At 47.2% G+C, this 20,774-nt stretch overlaps 2 protein-coding genes across 2 annotated transcripts in view; one reads left to right on the top strand and one right to left on the bottom strand.

Moving 5' to 3' along the window:
- LOC135395887 (uncharacterized) overlaps positions 1-20,774 on the bottom strand; it is a 215,481-nt gene that overhangs the window by 1,453 nt on the left and 193,254 nt on the right. The gene's annotated exons all lie outside the window — the stretch shown is intronic.
- Positions 3,753-4,679, top strand: LOC135395888 (uncharacterized). The gene has a single exon (XM_064626976.1). The coding sequence runs from the start codon at positions 3,753-3,755 to the stop codon at positions 4,677-4,679; it is 927 nt and encodes a 308-aa protein (XP_064483046.1).

Genomic DNA, 20,774 nt, shown 5'->3' with positions numbered 1-20,774 from the left:
GAAAGTTCGGCGCAACCGCAACGTCGCTTGCACGCGACGGAAGTAGACGCCGTATACCCGGCATTCTGAGAGGAGAGACGCCGGGCCAAAAAGTTCGCCATGCCGAACTTTCTCCACGGCGTTCGCGAGAGCTGACAAAACCGATGTTCTCTTGGCCCATGAGGTGACATGTCCAAATCCCGCCTTCTCACTTTTCATCTGCTGGTTTTCGCTGTTGTCGCGACAGTTTTTTCACATTACCATGGCTCCCTGACACAACATTAAAGGGACTATGAAACGATTTTTTTCTTCGTTTCGTTCGAAAGAAGACATTTTTCTGAGTCTAGAACCGAAATTTTACTTTCGTCGCGCGAGCGGATTTCTCGGGAGCGAATTTAAACGGAGCGGCGAAGGGAGGACAGCTAGCGCCGCGCCGTGGCGAGCTGCCGAGCGGAGACACAACGGGCAACTTGACGCGACCACGGCCGGCTCAGCAACACGTCATCGTGACGTGTTGCCGAGCCGAGGAATCCCGCCAGGAGCATGCGCCGTAGGATCCCGCGTATGCGTTCATCGGGAGTGGAAATCTCCATGACAGCAGCTTTCGCGTGATCGGCAGATTTCGGCAGTGGCGGCAGCCACAGCGCGAGCTCGCGGCATTACTTGCCATTGTGCAACACCGGTGACGTAACGGGGAACCGAAGTGCGGTCCGTACAGTTACACCATCGGCAGGGAAATATGCGCGGGAGAGGAGGAACGCGGAAGACACATTTCCAGCGCGCGCTCCTCGCAGAGTGGAGCGATTTCGTCCGGAAAAATTTGTGGCATATTAGTTTCTCTGCGGGAAGAACAGTTTCCATCGAAAAAAAGTATGGGGGTTCGGGAAATTTCATAGTCCCTTTAATGGTGCAACATTAAGATAACTAAAAGTTGAACGTGATGATCTGCAGAGGTGCAGAAACATCGAAATGAGGGGAAACTACGTGACGGGACTACGTGAGAGGAAATACGTCAGACGACGTGTTATGCCCCAAAATTTTATGTCCATACTTCCGCTTGGTGTGTTTCTCTACGGATAAATCGTGATAATTAAAAAAAAAAAAAACGCCGGCAATACCTGTGTTGCAGCTTCTTTCTGTCAGATGGCGACACGGTCGAACACGGCGTTGCAGAGAACGAGTCTGCATTCAGTTCCACTTGTTCACTTGGTTTCGATGTCGTCTGCAACGCCGCGCTCGACGGTTTCGCAATCTGACGGGAAGGAGCTGAAACACATGGTGTAGCCGATCAGGCAGCGGCGGTTTTTTTAATTTTCACGATTTACCCGCGGAGAAAGAGGCCAAGCGGCATTATAGACATAAAATTTTGGGGCATAATACGTCCTGTAACATCTACTTCAGCTTTCCGACACTGTTTTTATTTGTGTTGTCTTCGTTACAAACCCCGAAGTTTATCTTGGCGAACCCTGTACAACAAAAAAACACCACTCGAATGTGAAGACAACATAAAACAACAACACCGTGGTGACAACTCAATGTACAATGTAGACACCGTCTACAACTCAACAATGTAGACACCGAAAACCGGGAACCCTATAGGCGACCTGCGTCCCTACGTCATCGATTACGTAACGACACCGCGCAAAGCATGCTGGTGGGCACTATCGGCTTTATCGGCCTGTCAGACGACGCGTTTTTCCCGCTTCTTGCCCACTACAGCAAAATATAACCTCGAACCGGTCTTCTCGTGACGTCACATGTTTGTAAACATAGGGTCGTCTGTACAGCGTTTTCCAGCCAGCCTCGCTCCCAGCGCTTTCGCACCCAGCACGCTCCAGCAAGAGGAAAGCGATGCCAGGGAGGAAGCACACGACACGTGTGCTTACCTTCTCTCTGGCATATGGGCAGTAAACAGTTTTCAACGTGCTCCCCCGGCTAGACGGCGCTGCGCTTTCAATATGGCGGCGTCCACGGGAAAACGATGTATAGATGCAGGGTGCGTCACGGGAAACTGACCTAAAAATTTTCTGAAATTCGTGGCACATTTTTCTTTCGAAAGAGTTGATGCAAAAATTATTCCTGATATGGCCTACTTAAAATGTAATATTGTGTCAGTAATTAGTGGAAGTTTTAAGTAACTTTCGTAATGAATACCCTAATTAGTGAAAATATATTGATGTTTTAATTCCAAAGTTGTTGAGGTTGAGACCTTGAGGTCTCTAATCTGCAAAGATCGATACTGCAGCCAGCTTCTGTGCTCCAGTATAAAAGATACGAATATGCAAAAAGTTTCGAGTGTCCTGCGGAGTTCCGTTTTTTCCTATCTTCCTCTAACTGTGACCCTCCCTCACTCTGATGACAGGCTGTTCCTCAATGCGTGGTGCACCCCGCTTTCTACTGCCGGGTGAAAGAGTCCACATCGCTACATTTGTTTTCTTATAGCACCATGATAAACCTGCACCGGAGTTGCTTGGAGCGCCAGCATGGTGCGCAGTGCTCCACACCGGTGGTGCCGACAGCAAGAGCAATAGAACTACTGGTGCTCGTGGCGAGCGGCACCTGGTGTTTCCCCGGGAATCTGAACAGTTCTGCTGTTTCTTTATCACTAGGGCCCGGAGTTTTAGGCACTAAAAAGGCCTGAAATAGGCAGGCACCATACACAAGCATGCCACAAAAGCACCAAAATAGGCAGTAAAAAGAAAAAATAGGCACGTTCACCCGAGTATGTATATTTACTTTCTTTAAAGCTTTTCACGATATGCGATGCTGGTGCTTGCGCTCGTCTAAATAGTATGATACTATACAAGCTTCAGCTGGTATTATTTTTAGTCCGTCCAACTCCAACTCCAAGCTTCAGCTGCTCGACTTCTATTCATGGGGCCGATCCCAGGGTGGCACCACCAGTTTTACAGTGATGTTTTAGTCGTTCATTGTCCTGAAAGTGCACTGTAACGAATCATTTTTTCAGTATCACAGCCATACTTGAAGGTTTGGGGTAACATCTCATTACGGACGAAGATCCTTTAATCCCCAAGTGTCTCATTACGGCCAAAATCTCATCATAATAAGAGCAGTAATGTACATAAGCGTGTGTCTGATGCATTAAAGTGTGTTTGTCAGTCAGTGCTTCGTGTTTGTATCGTTCCTTTTCCTTCGTGTCCCCTGCACTGGGGGTTTATCGCTTTCAAAACCTCATTACGGCCAAAGATAGTCTCATTTCGGCCGAAGATGTTTCATCACGGCCAAAAAGAAAAAAGAAGCATCCACCATATTAGCAATCGCTGTGTTGTATGCTTCCCAAAGTGTCTCCGAGGCGGGTATGCCCCCACGGCTTGTGTCACGCACAATTGTTCATGCACACAATTCTGCGACAGTGTTTCATGCATCCTTCGTGAAAAATGTTTTTATTCCCATACTGTGTCATACGATATTTGTATCTGTTACACCATTTTCTCTCGGTATTCGATCAACATCCTACTCATTGGTTCTGTGAGGAAACTGTTTGTGTGTGTTCTGAAAAGGTTACTCCACAGGGGCATGTACCAGGAGCCACATGACCTATGACCATGTAGCAGCACTAGCTGCACCAACATCGCCTTTGGCCACATGACCCTGTTTGTGCCCTGCCATCTCGCGCTCACGAGACGCGAGCTAGTTACTTCTTCTTCTACTCGAGCGACCGGCCAGAACGGTCAATAAAATAGTCTGGTCCGACTTGACGCCTTTTGTCTCCTGGCCTCACTCAACACGCGACAACTGGTGACCCGGACGTGATGGCCACTGGACCCCCTTCTGCTACTGGCCCTCTCCCAGGACCAGCAGGCCACTTTCCGCCAGTCCAGCAAGTCCCAGGACCACAGCAACAGAACGTTGCGGTGCCCGCTATTGCGGCGCCCCTGTTGCCCCCACCTCAAGTTTCCGCCGTCGCTATCAAGCTGCCGACGTTTTGGGCCGCCGATCCCGTCGTATGGTTCGGGCAAGCTGAGGCCCAATTCGCCCTTCGTCTCATCAGTGACCAACTGACGAAGTTCTACCACGTCGTTGCCGCACTTTCCCCTACTGATGCTTCCGAGGTGCGCGACTTGGTTGCCTCCCCACCGACACAATCACCATATGACGTGCTCAAGACTGAATTAATTCGCCGGACGTCTATGTCGGAGCAAAAGCGATTCCAGCGCCTGCTGACCCAAGAAGAACTCGGAGATCGCGCGCCTTCTCAGCTCTTACGGCGTATGCGCCAACTGCTCGGCGACCGTCCCGACAGCGCCGTAATCGACGATTCCCTGCTCCGCCAACTCTTCCTCCAGCGGTTGCCGGCCAATGTCTGCATGGTTTTAGCCGCTGCTGGCACCATGAGCCTGAACGACCTGGCCAACCTTGCCGACAAGATCATGGAAATGGCACCACCGCAGATCGCAGCTGTTGCCTCGCACCCCCCTTTTCCGCCTACGGCTACTTGTTCCAGCTCGCCGCAAGCAGTGGACCTTTCTCAGCTCGTGGAACAGATCTCCAACCTGCAGCTGGAGGTTGCAGCCCTCCGCCACTGCAGTCCTTCTCCGTCTTCACGCCGATCCCGCTTCGCGCATCGACGTTCCCCATCTCCAGCTGGAATTTGCTGGTATCATCGCCGTTTCCGCACCAAGGCTCGCAACTGTACACCACCATGCACCTTCCAGGGAAACTCCCGAGCCAGTCACTAGATATGGCGGCTGGTGACTCTGGCACTCGTCCATCCCGCCTCTTCTTTGTTCTTGACAACAATTCCGGACTAAAGTTTCTTGTTGACACCGGCGCTGACGTCAGTGTGCTTCCGTCCTCTCTTTTTCGTTCACCACGCAAGCCAACGTCCCGCACCCTGCAAGCTGTTAATTCCACGCCGATTGCGACGTACGGAGAGCATTCCCTCACTCTCGACTTGGGCCTCCGCCGCTCCTTCGCATGGATTTTCCTTGTGGCTGACTTGCAGTACCCTATTCTGGGAGCAGATTTTCTGAGCCATTTCGGTCTCATGGTGAACATGAAAAAACGCTTGCTCTGGGATGCAGAAACCCGGTTTCGCGTCAACGGCATTCCCTGTCGCCATTCAGTGTGCAGCCGCATCGCCCGCTTCAAGGCTGGAAACTGTCCATACTCCGCCATCCTGCAGGAGTTCCCATCCCTCTTGAAGCCATGTAACACCGAGCGGCCCGTGATGCACACAGTGACTCACCACGTTGTCACTACAGGTCCTCCCGTGCATGCCCGTCCTCGTCGCCTGGCCCCCGAGCGCCTCGCCATTGCGAAAAAGGAATTCCAACACATGCTCCAGCTTGGAATCGTCCGGCCTTCTTCCAGCAGTTGGTCATCGGCCTTGCACATGGTACCGAAGAAGACCGGAGATTGGAGGCCGTGCGGCGACTACAGAGCCCTTAATAAGGTTACTGTGCCAGATCGCTATCCCATCCCGCATGTCCACGATTTCGCCTCCAATCTCCACGGCATGACCATGTTCTCCAAGGTCGATTTGGTAAAAGCTTACCATCACATTCCAGTAGAACCCTCCGACGTTTCCAAGACTGCCATCGTTACACCATTCGGCATGTTCGAATATCTCAGGATGCCCTTTGGTCTGCGAAACGCCGCCCAGACCTTCCAACGGTTTATGGATCAAGTGCTGCGCGGCCTTCCCTTTGCGTTTGCCTACATAGATGACATCCTCGTTGCCAGCGGGTCCCCCGAGGAGCACGAAGACCACCTTCGCGCGCTTTTCCAGCGTCTCCAAGAGTTCGCCATTGTTGTGAACGCCGAAAAATGCGAGTTCGGCAAGCCATCGCTGGAGTTCCTCGGGCACCTAATCAGCAGCGACGGCATCCGCCCTCTCGACCACAAAGTTCTTGCCATACGCAACTTCCCAACGCCAACGTCACTGCGTAAGCTGCGAGAGTTTTTGGGAATGGTGAACTTTTATCGACGATTTATTCCCTGCTGTGCGCGCATTTTGCGACCTCTGACAGACATGCTGCGCGGCACGCCATCTTCAACGCCGTTTTCGTGGACGGAAGAAGCGAACACCGCTTTCCTCGCTGCCAGACAAGCCCTTGCACACGCTACTGTCCTCGTGTACCCGAAACACGGCGCGCCAACTAACATCATGGTTGACGCCTCTGACTATGCTGTTGGCGGTGTCTTACAGCAGTTTATCGACGGGCAGTGGAGACCTTTGTCCTTCTTCTCGCAGAAGCTCTCTCCAGCGCAGTCCCGCTACAGCGCGTTTGGCCGTGAGCTGCTCGCTGCTTATTTAGCCATCCGCCACTTCCGGTATTTCGTCGAAGGAAGAACGTTCTACATCCTGTCAGACCACAAGCCTTTGACTTACGCGTTCCTCTCCAAGGCTGCCGACAGTTACACTCCCCGTGAAGCCCGGCAGCTGGCCTTCATAAGTGAGTTCACCGTCGACATTCGCCACGTGAACGGAACCGACAACCCTGTAGCGGATGCTCTGTCCAGGATGCACGTCGATGCTGTCACCTTTCCGAAGTTGACGATGGACTATTCCAAGATCGCCGAGGCGCAGCAGTCAGACGAAGAGCTTCGGAAACTGCGAGATTCTGCCACCACTCTTTCTTTCGAAGAGGTGCCTCTGCCCGGATCGCTCCTCAAGTTAACTTGCGACATCTCCACGGGCAGACCCAGGCCGTTCATTCCGCAGGTTTTCCGTCGCCTTGTCTTTGATAGCGTGCATGCCCTAGCCCACCCTGGTATCCGCGCCACGCAGAAGCTGCTCACCACCCGCTTTATATGGCCATCGATGAACGCCGACGTTCGGGCATGGACCCGCGCTTGCCTCGTCTGCCAACGTGTGAAAGTCAACCGGCACAACAAGGCACCTTTAGCAGCATTCCCGCTCCCTGACGCCCGATTTTCGCACGTGCACATCGATCTCGTGGGCCCGCTTCCCCCGTCGCATGGTCATTCATACCTGTTAACATGCGTTGACAGATTTACGAGGTGGCCAGAAGCAATTCCCATCGCCGATTCCACCGCCGAGACCGTTGCCGAAGCCTTTTTGCACGGCTGGATAGCCCGTTTTGGTGTGCCTGCTACCCTTACCACAGATCGCGGCCGCCAGTTTGAAGCCAGGCTGTTCACCCAGCTCTTGGAGACCCTCGGCACACATCGTATAAGAACCACCTCATACCACCCCCAAGCAAACGGGCTCGTTGAGCGTTTTCACCGTCACCTTAAGGCCTCCCTCTCCTGCGCGCGTGAGCGTACCCAGTGGTTCGCCGCTCTTCCTACAGTGCTGCTCGGTATTCGGACAGCCCTCAAGCAAGACATCGGCGCCTCCAGCGCAGAACTCGTCTACGGGACGTCACTACGTTTGCCGTCAGAATTCTTCCATCCTGTGCGCCCCGAAGCAGCCGAGCCATCGTCATTCCTTCACCAACTCCGTTTGACAATGTCCCAGCTCTGCCCTTCCCCAACCCGACGAAGCCTTCGTAGCCATCCCTTCATCAGCCCAGAGCTTGAAAGCTGTACACATGTTTTTATTCGCCGGGATGCCGTTCGTAAGCCTCTTCAGCCTCATTTCGACGGCCCCTTTCAAGTTCTGCACCGATACGCCAAGTTCTACCGTGTACAGCTTAATGGCCGCGAGGACAACATTTCCATCGATAGGCTGCAGCCCGCTCACCTAGACCCCTCATCTCTGGCGCATTTCACCCAGCTGGAAGTTTCTTCAGATTCAAACAAGTCTGACACACAGCATGACGATCGTACCGCCCCCTCAGCCATATCTCGATCTTTCCCACTGCGCCCAGCTTCAAGCAAGCACGTATCGTGGGATCTGCACCGCACTATCCAGCCTGCAGCTTCAGCATCATCTTTCTCCAGGGGAGGGAGGATGATGTAGCAGCACTAGCTGCACCAACATCGCCTTTGGCCACATGACCCTGTTTGTGCCCTGCCATCTCGCGCTCACGAGACGCGAGCTAGTTACTTCTTCTTCTACTCGAGCGACCGGCCAGAACGGTCAATAAAATAGTCTGGTCCGACTTGACGCCTTTTGTCTCCTGGCCTCACTCAACACGCGACAACCATGATCTTTTCCCCTACTAGCTGCCTTCTACAAGGGCCGGACAAGAAGACAAATTCTGTCATATACAGACACTCGAAATTGATCGGCAGCTTCTCTCTGGAAAACGCGCTAGCCGATTGTTTTAATAACTTCCTAACTAGGACCTCGTCGGGTACGGATGACATTACCGGCAGTTATACGATAAAGGATAGACGTAAGGACTCTGTGCATCTTGCTCCCACAGGTGCGAAAGAGAGATAGTCAGTTTCTGTAAATTTTCGCAACAGTAAGAGCTGTGACATTGACAATTCACAAATTAGGCCCATGAAGTATGTCATTGAAATTTTATCTGAGCCGTACATATGCAATCTTTGCCTCTTGCATGGTCAGAAAGCCAAAATCATCTTCATACATAAAGGCGGTGAAAAGAATTAATAGCGTCCTCGATAAACTGCACCGGTGCGCCCCGGTGCGACCTGGTGCGGCTTGCCATCCTCGATAAACTGCACTGTTGCGCACTGAACGTCCTCGATTAAAGGAATGCACCAGTTCAGTGCAGCACTGAGTTGCCCCGAACCCACACCGAGAAAATCGGCCGAGCGCCAGAGTTCAATCCCAAGAAGCATCGCGATTGCCGGAAGCACGGAGGAAGGCGGAAGCGGCAAGTAGCCAGGTGTAGCCGGGCAAGTAGCAGCGGTAGCAGCAGACAGCCATCGTCAGCATGGCATTCGAACGGTGCCGCTCGCCAGGTGCCGCTCGCTACTGGTCGCGCAGCCTACGAGCCACAACGAGCACAGATCTCTAGGTAGCGCACGCTAGTATCCACCAGATCCACCAGTGCGGTGCAGTTTTATGTTCGATAATGCCTCCGCCCAGGGCACCGCCAGTCTAGAGCGCCACGCACCACGGTGGTTTCGGGGCAATTCCGGAGCAAGTTTATCGAGGACGCTATAAGAGTCATTCCAGCTCAATCGTCCCAGTCGCGTTGCTCGACCATCGCGGATTTTCGAGAAAAAAAAATTATAATGTTGCCATTGATGGGAACATGAAGCACACAAAGTATTTTTTCCCCGAAGCGCGTTGAATGGCCGCTAGGGGGCTTTGAACTCCCGCATTAAGCAGTAAACCAGGGCGAGTGCGGCTTCACATTGGTAAAAAATACAAACGGGACTGTCTTCACAAAGCCTGGTACTAGCTCTGCACCGGTCGACACCCGTCCGCCGCGGATCATTCGCATGGGAGCGTTGTGTGAAATATCCTCTAAATCCACTGACTTTGCGATTTTTTCAACTAATTTTTTACAAGTTCAGACCTGTCCAAGTAATGCGCAGAAAAAGTTTGAAGATCGAATATCGCATGTTGCAAGCTTAAGCAAAAACTCGTAACTTTGTTGAGCCGCCCTGAAATTTCTGAACAAGCTGTGACATCGAAACTGGCTCAGAACTGTACTCCAATGTCCCAATCATCATAACAAAAATTTTCTCAGAGGTGTTTTTTGTTTAAGGCGCGCAACGATTTTTTAAAGTTACCCTGGTGTCGCAGGCGGCCTGGAAGGGCCGACCTTGTCTCAGCCGAAGCACGCGCGACTCGGCGGCTTCTCTTGTATTTCTTCTTTGAACAAAAAGAGATTAGGGCCACCTACAGCGACAAACCTGGGCTCATGCACCGCCGTATTGACGCGACATAATGAGACTTCCGGTGGCCTCTACCCTTGTCACCGTGAGGAACACTCCCGTGTGGATGGACCTCCATGAGATGTTGCCTTCTGTCGGACGAAAGACCTTGATCAGCTAATCCTTTGGTGACGAAGTGGTTCCAACTGTTCGTCACCAAGGAGCAATCACGCTATTTGTCATCACTGAAGAGTAAGCTGCCACCAACGGAAGCAACTGTGCTAGGTTTTGCAGAGAACTATAGCTTCATCGCACAGGACGCCACACGGTCATTCCATTGGGAAAACACCCAAGCGACCATTCACCCAATTGTGGCATACTATATCTCCGATATCGGCGGGAGCCTGTTGCATAAGTCGTACGCCATAATTTCTGATAGAATGACGAACGATACCGCTGCCGTCCACACGTACATCAAGGTGTTCCTACAGGCCTTCCTTCCTACTGTGGAGAAGATTGAAGAAGTACACTACTTCCCCAAGAACACTCGCGATCCTCAGGACGTCCTCAAAGTGTCATCGCGTCCTCGTCCGTGATGGGATGTCCGGAGGAGATCCGGAGAATGTCACCATGGGATCTTCCAGTGATAGTCATTTGCGTACATCCTGCGGCCGCCAGCCGGAGGACATATATAGGAGAAGTAAATTAGTTTAATAATACGATGTGCATTTCTATGCCTGCGCCCATTAATTAGTGTTTCGGTTTGTTTGTCATAACGAAATTGAACCAAATCAGCAGTGATCATGTATAAACTACAAAATATTACAAAGAGAGAATAGTAGAATAGAAAGAGAAAATACAAAAACACGGCGATACAAATACAAATTTAATGATTTCAACGGATACTCCATGCACTGGGTTCAATGTGCGATAAAATATAGCTTGCTAGACCTTTCATTGTGACCTCGTTGCCATGAACATCCGTGCAAGGTCCCTGACGGGATGCTGCACGGAGCATTTCCGTGGAAGATACACAAAAGTGATGACATATTACAGCGCGTGCTTGACATTCGGTGGATGTTTTAAATCCACTAAGTAGGAAACACGGACGCTACCTTGGTTGTATCCTTATACTTCAAGGAATTCGTCACTGATCTGTTACTTATATATGAAATTGAATTAAACTTAGGTTCCTCACCCTTGGTTTTGACTGCGATGCTAGGAAGACTCTTGCATATGCGGAAGTTCGCAAGATAAGCAATATATAGTATATGATTTATCTGCGAAAGGAAATGCCACTGTTGCACTTTCGCTTGTCCCATCCTACAGTTGGCAATACAAATGCCACTGTTGGATACTCTTTTCAAAGTCGGCTGTCTTAGTCTTACACTTAGTGGCACATGACCTTTTATATTTTTTGCATTTTATACCACGCCACCCATTGTTCGTCATCAAAAAAACAATCAAAAATGAGAGACGGAAAATGACAAGCTGGTGGCCGAGGTTGAAAAGCGCAAAAGAGAGAGTCCGTTTCCACTGTAAACGTCTGCACACTTCTAAAAGTGAGAAATGAAAGCAGATTTACTGGAGAATTTTACATGATCCTATAGTGCTCCTGAGAGTATCCCAGTCTTGTCCCCAGATGTTGTCCCTAGGACCATCTCTGGAGTCTCATTCTAACACTTTTCTAACAAATTGAGGATTATGTGGGGATATTCCCAGGATGTCACTGCTGTCCCGCAATGACATCCTCAGGATAAGTGAGGGATGTCAGCGTGTTCTTGGGGTTTAGTGACGGTGCTGCTTCGCAGTACAAAAATAAGAAGAACTTTCTGAATTTGTGCTTCCACAGCAAAGACTTCGAAATTAGTACAGCGTGGAACTTTTTCGCCACGTCTCATGGTAAGGGACCGTGTGACGGAGTTGGCGGAATACTAAAAAGGCTCGCAGCTAAGGCAAGTTTGCAGAGGCCTCATGGAGAGCAAATTCTGTCACCACATCAATTATTTTTGTGGGCGCAAACAGAGTTAAGGGACATCACGCCGCTGTGGGTCTGCGCAGACGTCGTGCAGAAGGAGGGGCAGTCGCTATCATCTCGTTTCGCTAATGCAGTTCCTGTTCCCGGCACTCGGAAGTGTCACTACTTCAAGCCTGTTTCTAACACGCACATCAGGGCATCATCACATCATCGCAAGTCGGGCACATCAACGTCTACCGAGAGCTCTGCGTTCAAGGTGTGTAGGGACTGTAGCAATGAATAGGTGACAGCGTTAGTGCTTTCGGTAGTATTTGCGTTCTCCCACGCCTGCATAACTGTAAATCGACCAAAATAAAAATCCAGGCAAGTAGTTGTTGCTGTCTGTGGTTTCTGTTCGCGTTTTGTTTGACCAAACGTAGGAAAGCTCGCTCCCTCCCCGCGTACTACGGCTGAGACAAGGTCGGCCCTTGCAGGCCGCCTGCGACACCAGGGTAACTTTAAAAAATCGTTGCGCGCCTTAAACAAAAAACACCTCTGAGAAAATTTTTGTTATGATGATTGGGACATTGAACTACTGTTCTGAGCCGGTTTCGATGTCACAGCATGTTCAGAAATTTCAGGGCGTCTCAACGAAGTTACGAGTTTTTGCTTGAACACGCAACTTTTTTTTATAATTTTTTTAAATTTTAATCACGCAATTTTTTTTAATTTTTTTAATTTTAATAACGCAATTTTTTTAAAGAAAAACCGTGCGATATTCGAGCTTCAAGCTTTTTCTGCGCATTACTTGGACAGGTCTGAACTGTAAAAAATTAGTTGTTGGAAGTTTCCGTAATAGAAGTCCGGAAAAAAATCGCAAAGTCAGTGGATTTAGAGGATATTTCACCGAACGCTCCCATGCGAATGATTCGCGGCGGACGGGTGTCGACCGGTGCAGAGCTAGTACCAGGCTTTGTGAAGACAGTCCCGTTGGAATTTTTTACCAATGTGAAGCCGCACTCGCCCTGGTTTGCTGCTTTGTGCGGGAGTTCAAAGCCCCCTAGCGGCCATTCAACGCGCTTCAGGGAAAAATACTTTGTGTGGTTCATGTTCCCATCAATGGCAACATTATACATTTATTTTCTCGGAAATCCGCGATGGTCGAACCACACGACTCGGACGATTGAGCTGGAATGACTCTTAACTAACCATAGGCCGATATCAATATTACCCGTGTTTCCTAAAGGACTAGAGAAAATTATTCTTTTCAGATTTGATTTTTTTTTTCACACAGGACCCTCTTACCACAAATTCACAGTTTGATTTGAGGCAAGGCATGTCCACAGAGCTATAGCGTTACTAAAGCAGAAGGAAATAATACTTAGGGACTTTGAAAACAAATTACTGACACTTGGCCTTTTTGTGGACTTTAGCAAAGCTTTTGATTTACTTAACCTTAGCATAAGATTTCTTGTTAAGGTATACGAGGTACACCGTTGCATTTGTCAAGGTCATACCTACGACATATCGTTCTCAGTGTGTTGTAGTCAATAATCACACATCCAGTACTCTACCGGTTAAAGTCTAGCGTCCCCCAAGGCTGTATATGGGGGCCATTTCTCTTCAACATACGAAGGGTGTTCAAGTCAAACCGGGACTTTCTGTCTCTTCTTCTTCGTCGTCCCACGGAGAATGGCCATTAGCCACAAGGGAGATCGGCCTAAGTGTACAAATGGCTCGCGCTACTTCTTTTTCGTCATTTTCACACGCGACAGGACTCCGCGTTCACCACGTGGTGTTCCAAAGTTCAAGTGCAAAACAGAAGACACGTGCTGGAGAAGATGGCCGACAACGAGGTGAGCGCGCACATCGAACAGCGAATTGTCATCAAGTTTCTCGTGAACGAAGGCGTAAAGTCATCTGAAACTCACAGAAGACTTCAGGCTCAGTATGGCCATGATCCACTTAGCCGTAGCAAAGCGTCTGAGTGGTGCAAACGGTTCCGAGACGGCCGTACATAAGTACAGAACGATCCCGTCCGGCGCGGCTCACAGCCCAGTGTCAGAGTTCCTGAGAACATCTAAGTTAGTGCCCATTGGGTCCCGAGGCAGCTCTCCGTGTTTGACCAGCAGAAAAGACTGGAAATCTCCCAAGAGCTAAGGTACCGTTTCGACACTGAAGGACAGCCGTTCCTTGATCGGATCATCACGTGCGATGAAACGTGGGTGCACCATTTCACTCCTGAGTCTAAATGCGCATCAAAACAGTGGAAGCATCCGGGCTCGCCAGCTCCCAAAAAGTTCCGAAGCACCCCGTCTGCAAGTAAGGTCATGGCCACGGTTTTCTGGGACAAGGCTGGCATTGTTCATGTTGATTTTCTGCCCAGTAGTACCGCCATCAATAGTGCATATTACGGCCAGGTTCTCAGGGATGTGCATAAGGCGCTGAAACAAAAGCGGCCGGGCCTCATCACCAAAGGAGTCCTCCTCCTACAGGACAATGCACGCCCGCATACCGACCACCTCACGACACGCACCTTACAGGAACTTGGCTGGGAGTTGCTGCCACATCCCCCTTACAGTCCAGACCTCGCCCCCAGCGATTTCCATCTCTTCGGGCCACTGAAAGCGTTCTTTGGGGGCCGCCACTTCAGCTGCGACGATGAGGTCAAGAATGCGGTCCGATCATGGCTGCTACGCGCCGGTAAGGATTTCTACGCTGCTGGCATCCAAGCCCTCGTGAAACGCTGGGACAACTGCATTAGTGCAGCTGGAGATTACGTTGAAAAATAAAACTAATTTCTCGCCTGTAAGTTCATTTTACTTTTGCGAAAAATGAAAAGTCCCGGTATGACTTGAACACCCCTCGTATATATTAACGATATTGTAGATATAGATTAAAAGGCAAAATTCATAATTTATGCTGATGACAAAAGCATATTTATTTCATCACTTCACACTACTGAACTTACTACGAGTGCTAATTCTCTTTTAGTAAAACGTGATAAATGGTCCAAAATAACGCCCTAAAGATCAATGCAAGTAAAACCAAAGCTATAATATTTCATTCTAGAAATAAAAAGGTAGTTGTGGACCGGCCAGTTTGGGAACTGGGAACTCCGTGATTGATCTTGTAGGTCACGCAAAAATTCTAGGTGTATGCTTTGCACAGTCCTGGAATTGCCATGCACAGTTCTTGCGTAATACGTTATCTCGCGTCGCAGGACTGATGTTTACTTGCCGATTAACGTTACCAAAAGCTGTCAAGCTGATTATCTATAATAGACTGAATTTCTATTCACACTTGTGCTATTGTCATTTAGTTTGTGCAAGTACAAGTGCTACAAGCATAGAGCGACTAACCTTAATACAGAAAAAAAGTTGTTCGTTGCGTTGCAAACGTTCCATATGCCGCGCATACGGCACCGCCAGGCAACAGCACGAGACCAAATGAAAACGCACGCGGGCAAGCGCGTTATCGTTACACTACCAAGTTTTTGCGGAAGTAGAGGATGTTGTCGACAAACTCCTCCCAATCCTTACCCCTCTCACCAAGCTTTGCGAACGTGATCGTGAAATATGTGAGGAGTCAGGAGCAATGTGAAGTGGCTTTGAGAATGTTGTAGAGGGCCGGATCATACGCATAATGCAGTATACTTTGCTTGTTCTTGCTAATAGATGCACAGGAATGACGCAAACGCGTGAAGATAGTCTTCCATGTCCAGTGTCACCAGAGGTGCCAGGCCTCAAGTCAAAGAAGGATACTCCAGGGCCTGTTGTAATACAGCTCGCACGGGATGTGGTTGCTCGGTACTCCGAACTCCAGCAGATATTTACAGATGCGTCCACATCGCAAGGGTCGTCGACATGCGCGTTCGTCATTCCGTCATCGGGAGAGCACCGTGCGATACGTCTGTCTCACAGGACGTCCTCAACTGCGGCAGAGCTCTCTGCCATCGAGGCAGCTCTCCTACACATAGCGTCAAAAGAAACCCCCACTTCATGGGTTATTTTCTCTGATTCAAAATCTGGCCTCAAAGCAATGCAAGGTTCGACGACATCCTCACTTGCGCCGGTCGTCTACAGTGTTATCGCAGCATACAACTCTGCCGAAACAAAGGGTCACAACATCATCATCCAGTGGATCCCAGGGCACTGCAGTATAAGTGGAAATGAGAAGGCGGACCAGGCTGCTCGAATTGCTCACCATAAAAGAACTACTCACAAAATCTACTTCACGCAATTCGATGCGAAGTACTTGCTGGCCTCCTTACGTGCATTCCTTCATAAGATAGGTGTCGTTGGATCGCCGAACTGTTCAACTTACGGAACTGTGGTGAACACGGAAGTAGTAACTGGTCCTGTCGTATGGTAGGGGTGTCCACTCAGCAACATGGACCCCTGGGCCCTGTGCCGTTGACCCCTGAGTCCTTCGCGAATGTTTTCCCGCGCGTGGCGTGTGCGGAGGGTTGTCCGCGCGCTTATCGGTGGGCGGCGCGTGGTCGGAGGGCTACGTGCGCGCTTACCCTCTCACATTTTTTAAGCCGGGGCCGACTTCATTCGTTATTTTTTCATCTGTGCTGACTTCAATCGCAAATTTTTTCCCGCTACAACAACTGCGCGGCGGGCGGTTTACATGCAAGCATAGACATGCAAAGGATATCCATACACAAAAGTACAAATGAAAATATATTTATTAATGTCATTAGTGTCGGGAATTATGTTATGACTGTGTGTGAAGGTAAAAAACCAAGCCAAAAACCTGATGCAGAGGAAACACAATACGATACACGTAACAAAGGTTATACTTATTACAGATATGATGCAATAGCATTGAAGGGGTATCACACATCATACACAATATTTTTTATTAATGGTAATCATACAGATAAGTTTTCAATGAATCAGAAGGACACATTAGTAGTAAAGGGGCAGGGCGAGTGAGCGGGGGGAAGAGTTAGCAACCTGAACCCCTGGCCCCTGTGCCGTTGACCCCTGGATCCTGCGCGAATGTTTTCCCGGGCGGCGCGTGTGCGGAGGGTTGTCCGCGCGGTTATAACATCTATGACATGCAAAGAGGAGTCATACACAAAAAGTACAAGTACAAGTTGCAATATATTTATTAAAGCCAATTATATTGCCAATCAAATTGAAATATATTTATTAAAGCCAATAGTGCTGAGAATTGTGCCAATTGTAATGCCAATTGTGATGCCAATCAGGTGAAGGAGAAAAACCAAGCCGAAAAACCTTCATGACCTGTAACAGAATAAATAAAAACACAAGACAGTACATGTAAAGAATATACATATTTTATTCGCTATTAATATTTCAAGTTATCAGATTCTGAAAGGAAACATAATATCAACATTCATCACTTTGCTTACCAAGTGTTCACTTGGTCGTTAAAGCCCCGCACCAACGACTTGAAAGATAACTTATTATATGAAACTACATTCACATTCAATAATACGTACAATACTGCGGCCACACCGGGTAATTTGAAAAAGATATATTTTAATATCAACAATCATACTCCCATTATAGCAACAATAATCCGAAAGAGAATATCATATTCTGCTTTCAATAATACATACTCTGAGACGGCGGTGGACCCCAATAATCTGAAAGAGAATCTCATTTATTATCATAATCTATTTTCATTATTACATACAATACTGTGGCCACACTGGATAATCTGAAAAAAGAGACATTTTAATATCAACAACCATACTTGAATTATAGCAAGAATAATCTGAAAGAGAATCTCACAGGATTATAACTACAAGTGCCGATAGATGTATGTAATTAATTGTGAACAGCAGACACCCTGGAAGACATGGGACACGAACGACAAGAACATAAGAGGAAATAAAATCTATAACACTACATTTAAACAAAGGAGATATTCTTAACCAATACGATTACAATCAAAATTACAAGTTTTATTATAAAAAGTCTAATATTCCTATACGTGACCACCATAGTGGAGCTTTAACTACAAGTGCCGATAGATGTATGTAATTAATTGTGAACAGCAGAGACCATGGAAGACCATGGGATACGAACGACACGAACACAAGAGGAAATAAAATCTATAACACCACATTTAATCAAAGAAGATATTCTTAACCAATACGATTACAATCAACATTACAAGTTTTATTATAAAAAGTCTAATACAGTCATGCCACGTTAAGATGAACCCTGTTAATATGGACAACTCGAATTATGGCTGATTTTTGTGAGGACCAAACTTTTTCAATGCATTTTTGTCTCGTTAATATGGAAACTCGCTTTTCGGACAATGGACGGTCCAGCAAGGTACAAACCATATGCAGTCCACATATTTTTGTCTCCTTATTATGTATGGTTTTGGTATGGAGGGCAAGCCTCTCCCCACATTCTACAGGAGAACTTTTGAAAGTAGGACGTTCCCTTGTGTAAGGACTTATGCCCTCTCTTTCGCAACCGTCCACAAGTTCTATAAGAAGAAGGGGGTTATTTATGGATATGAAGAGCCTGGAAAATACTGTATGACGTCATGACTGTTCCAAACACGTCCACGGGCGATTGACCCTTGTGCAGGAAGTTGTGCCTTTAGTTGAGCATTAGTGCAGTCACTCGTCAGCTTACGAGAACAGAGGCTGCACAGTTGTCAAGGCAAGTTGTCAAGCTCTGGCGGCGACGACTTCAGCAACGCCGAGCGAACGGCGACGTCTGCTATGGCTGAAGTGGGACTACAGACGGCTCTTCAATTCTTGGAGGACAATGGGCTGCAGGCTCTACGCGCTACCGACGTTTTGCTAATGTGCAACCAAGCATGTCTTCAAGCAGGCACTAATTCGGGAATTTTTTCAATAAACCTTCCGCATTGTTTTTGTTATTTCCTTGGTATTCGATACTATGGACGATTCGATTTATTGACAATTTGGGTCGTGGACGAAAGTGTCCATATTAACGAGGCATGACTGTATTCCTATACGTGACCACCATAGTGGAGCTTTAATTACAAGTTTTGATAGATATATGTAATTAATTGTGAACAGCAGAGACCCTGAAAAACAATGAGGCACGAACGACAAGAACGATACGAACACAAGAGGAAATAAAATCTATAACACCACATTTAATCAAAGGAGGTATTCTTAACCAAACAACAGAGGAGAATAATCTACCATTTTAACTATCATAGAATAATCCTCGTGACTTAATCTAATCGGACACCACACAATTTTCGTTCTAAGAGACACTACAAACCTTACTTTGTTTTATGAATCCAACAAAAAAAATATGTAAAAAAATGAACTTCACCCCATAGCACGCTCCTAGCCAACAACCAGCTCGAATAATATTGATTTGCAGCACTGATTTGTTGAGGACGGGAGGCGTACGCCTGTTTTGTGACAATTATGAACATTTCGAGCGCAATAGGGAAGATAAGTCGATTATTCCAATAATACGCAACTTTTAATTAACAAATTTCTTATTAAGTGAATAGCATAGACATAAGGAAATAATGAGAAACATCACAATCATCAGGTAGCATTAATAGAGAGCCAAACCTGCAACTCCTAGCCAACACGTAAACAACAGATACATGCAATAGCGAAACAATCTATCAAAACAAGAAACATGAAGAACGCTGAAGAACACAGGAACACTCTAAGCGGCGCCACGTAAACAACAACAGAGGAAATAATCTATCATTGAACCATCATAAAATCATCTTCGGGACTTAATCTAATCAAACACCCTAGAATTTTCATTCTAACGAACGCTACAAACCTTACTTTGATGGAGACATCCAACACCCAGGCACCATGAGAAGATCTTGGTTTTTCTTCAAAGCCCGGAGACATATTATCTCTCTGTCTATATGGTCAAAGCACTGCGCATGCTTTATCACTCAAAGGGTTGGGGGCTATATTCCTTTTCCTTCCTCAAGCAAACAGGGCGCTCTCGAGGTCAGATAAGATAGTGCAAAGGCGATATATTTTGTTGTGCAGCGCAAATAGTTGCCGATATTATTCGTGGGGATCACTATCTTTTCCTATCCTTTCCTTGAAAGGGAAGTCTTTGGTCAAAGTGGATGACATAGTCAGCTAAGTTTGTACAGAGGCAATATTTTTTTATTGAACATGTAGAGAAAGTCCAAATTATTAAACGATAACAACAATACTCAATCAATCAAAAACTAGAAACAAATTTAATTACATCAATTTTTGTAATATCTTGCAACAGAAAGTTCTATATAGATGAACCACACAGAAAAATCAAATGTGAAACACAACTGAGAAATATGAGGCATTCCCAACTCAGAGGTTATTTTTACTGATGTCAATTGAGTGATCAATTGAAACAAAAAGACAATAATTATTTCAGGCAGTAACTTTCTAAGCAAACGAGAAATATTTAAAAGTTTTCCTATAGAGGAAATCGACAGACACAATTAATACATCATGCATACATAATGCCCAACTCATAGAATATCAATCGAACCTGAAACAAAGTCAACACAATAATTAATTCAGACAAATCATTTCGAAGCAAGCAGCGTGAATACACCACAGAATCTAAATAGAAACTTGTCATTTCAATGAATAAACAAGATCAACTAGTGGGTTCAAGCGATTAAGTGAGTGATGGATGAAAGCCAACGACCCCAACACCAACATCAAGTTATGGAAGGGAGGGTTCTGATGATGATGATTGAAAAAAAAATGGGGGGAGGGTTCCAGCATGGTCTTGTACATAGAATCATTGAAAGCACACATTTTTTTCTTACTCATCACATCTTTTTGTAAATCAATATCCATAATGCTCATGGCAGGTGGATATTAATAACATTCTATACGAAAACAAAAAATAAATAAATTTTTAATCAATAAAATGAGCATAGATATGCTTTTAATTAAGTGTAGACGCGCACTTGAAAACAGAAGAGACAATTGCTCCACATTGAAGAGATGGACAGATTTTGTACTCACTACCATAAGTCATGGAATATGTGATAAAAAACTGCTTCGAAAAAGTAGAGCCGCGAAACGATTCCATTATCGCTGCATTTCAATACGTCCTAGACATGGTCGTATTCGGAGATATGGTACAAACTACAGAATTGAAGGTGCAAGAATTTATATGCAGCATCTACAATACTTATAAAAATA

The sequence above is a fragment of the Ornithodoros turicata genome, chromosome 5 (assembly GCF_037126465.1).
Source record: "Ornithodoros turicata isolate Travis chromosome 5, ASM3712646v1, whole genome shotgun sequence".
In the NCBI taxonomy this organism is placed as follows: domain Eukaryota; kingdom Metazoa; phylum Arthropoda; class Arachnida; order Ixodida; family Argasidae; genus Ornithodoros; species Ornithodoros turicata.
This window is presented reverse-complemented; position numbering and strand designations above follow the sequence as displayed.

Bases quoted from the DNA above. Each gene is read 5' to 3' on its own strand.
- LOC135395888 (XM_064626976.1), top strand. From the start codon at position 3,753: ATGGCCACTGGACCCCCTTCTGCTACTGGCCCTCTCCCAGGACCAGCA.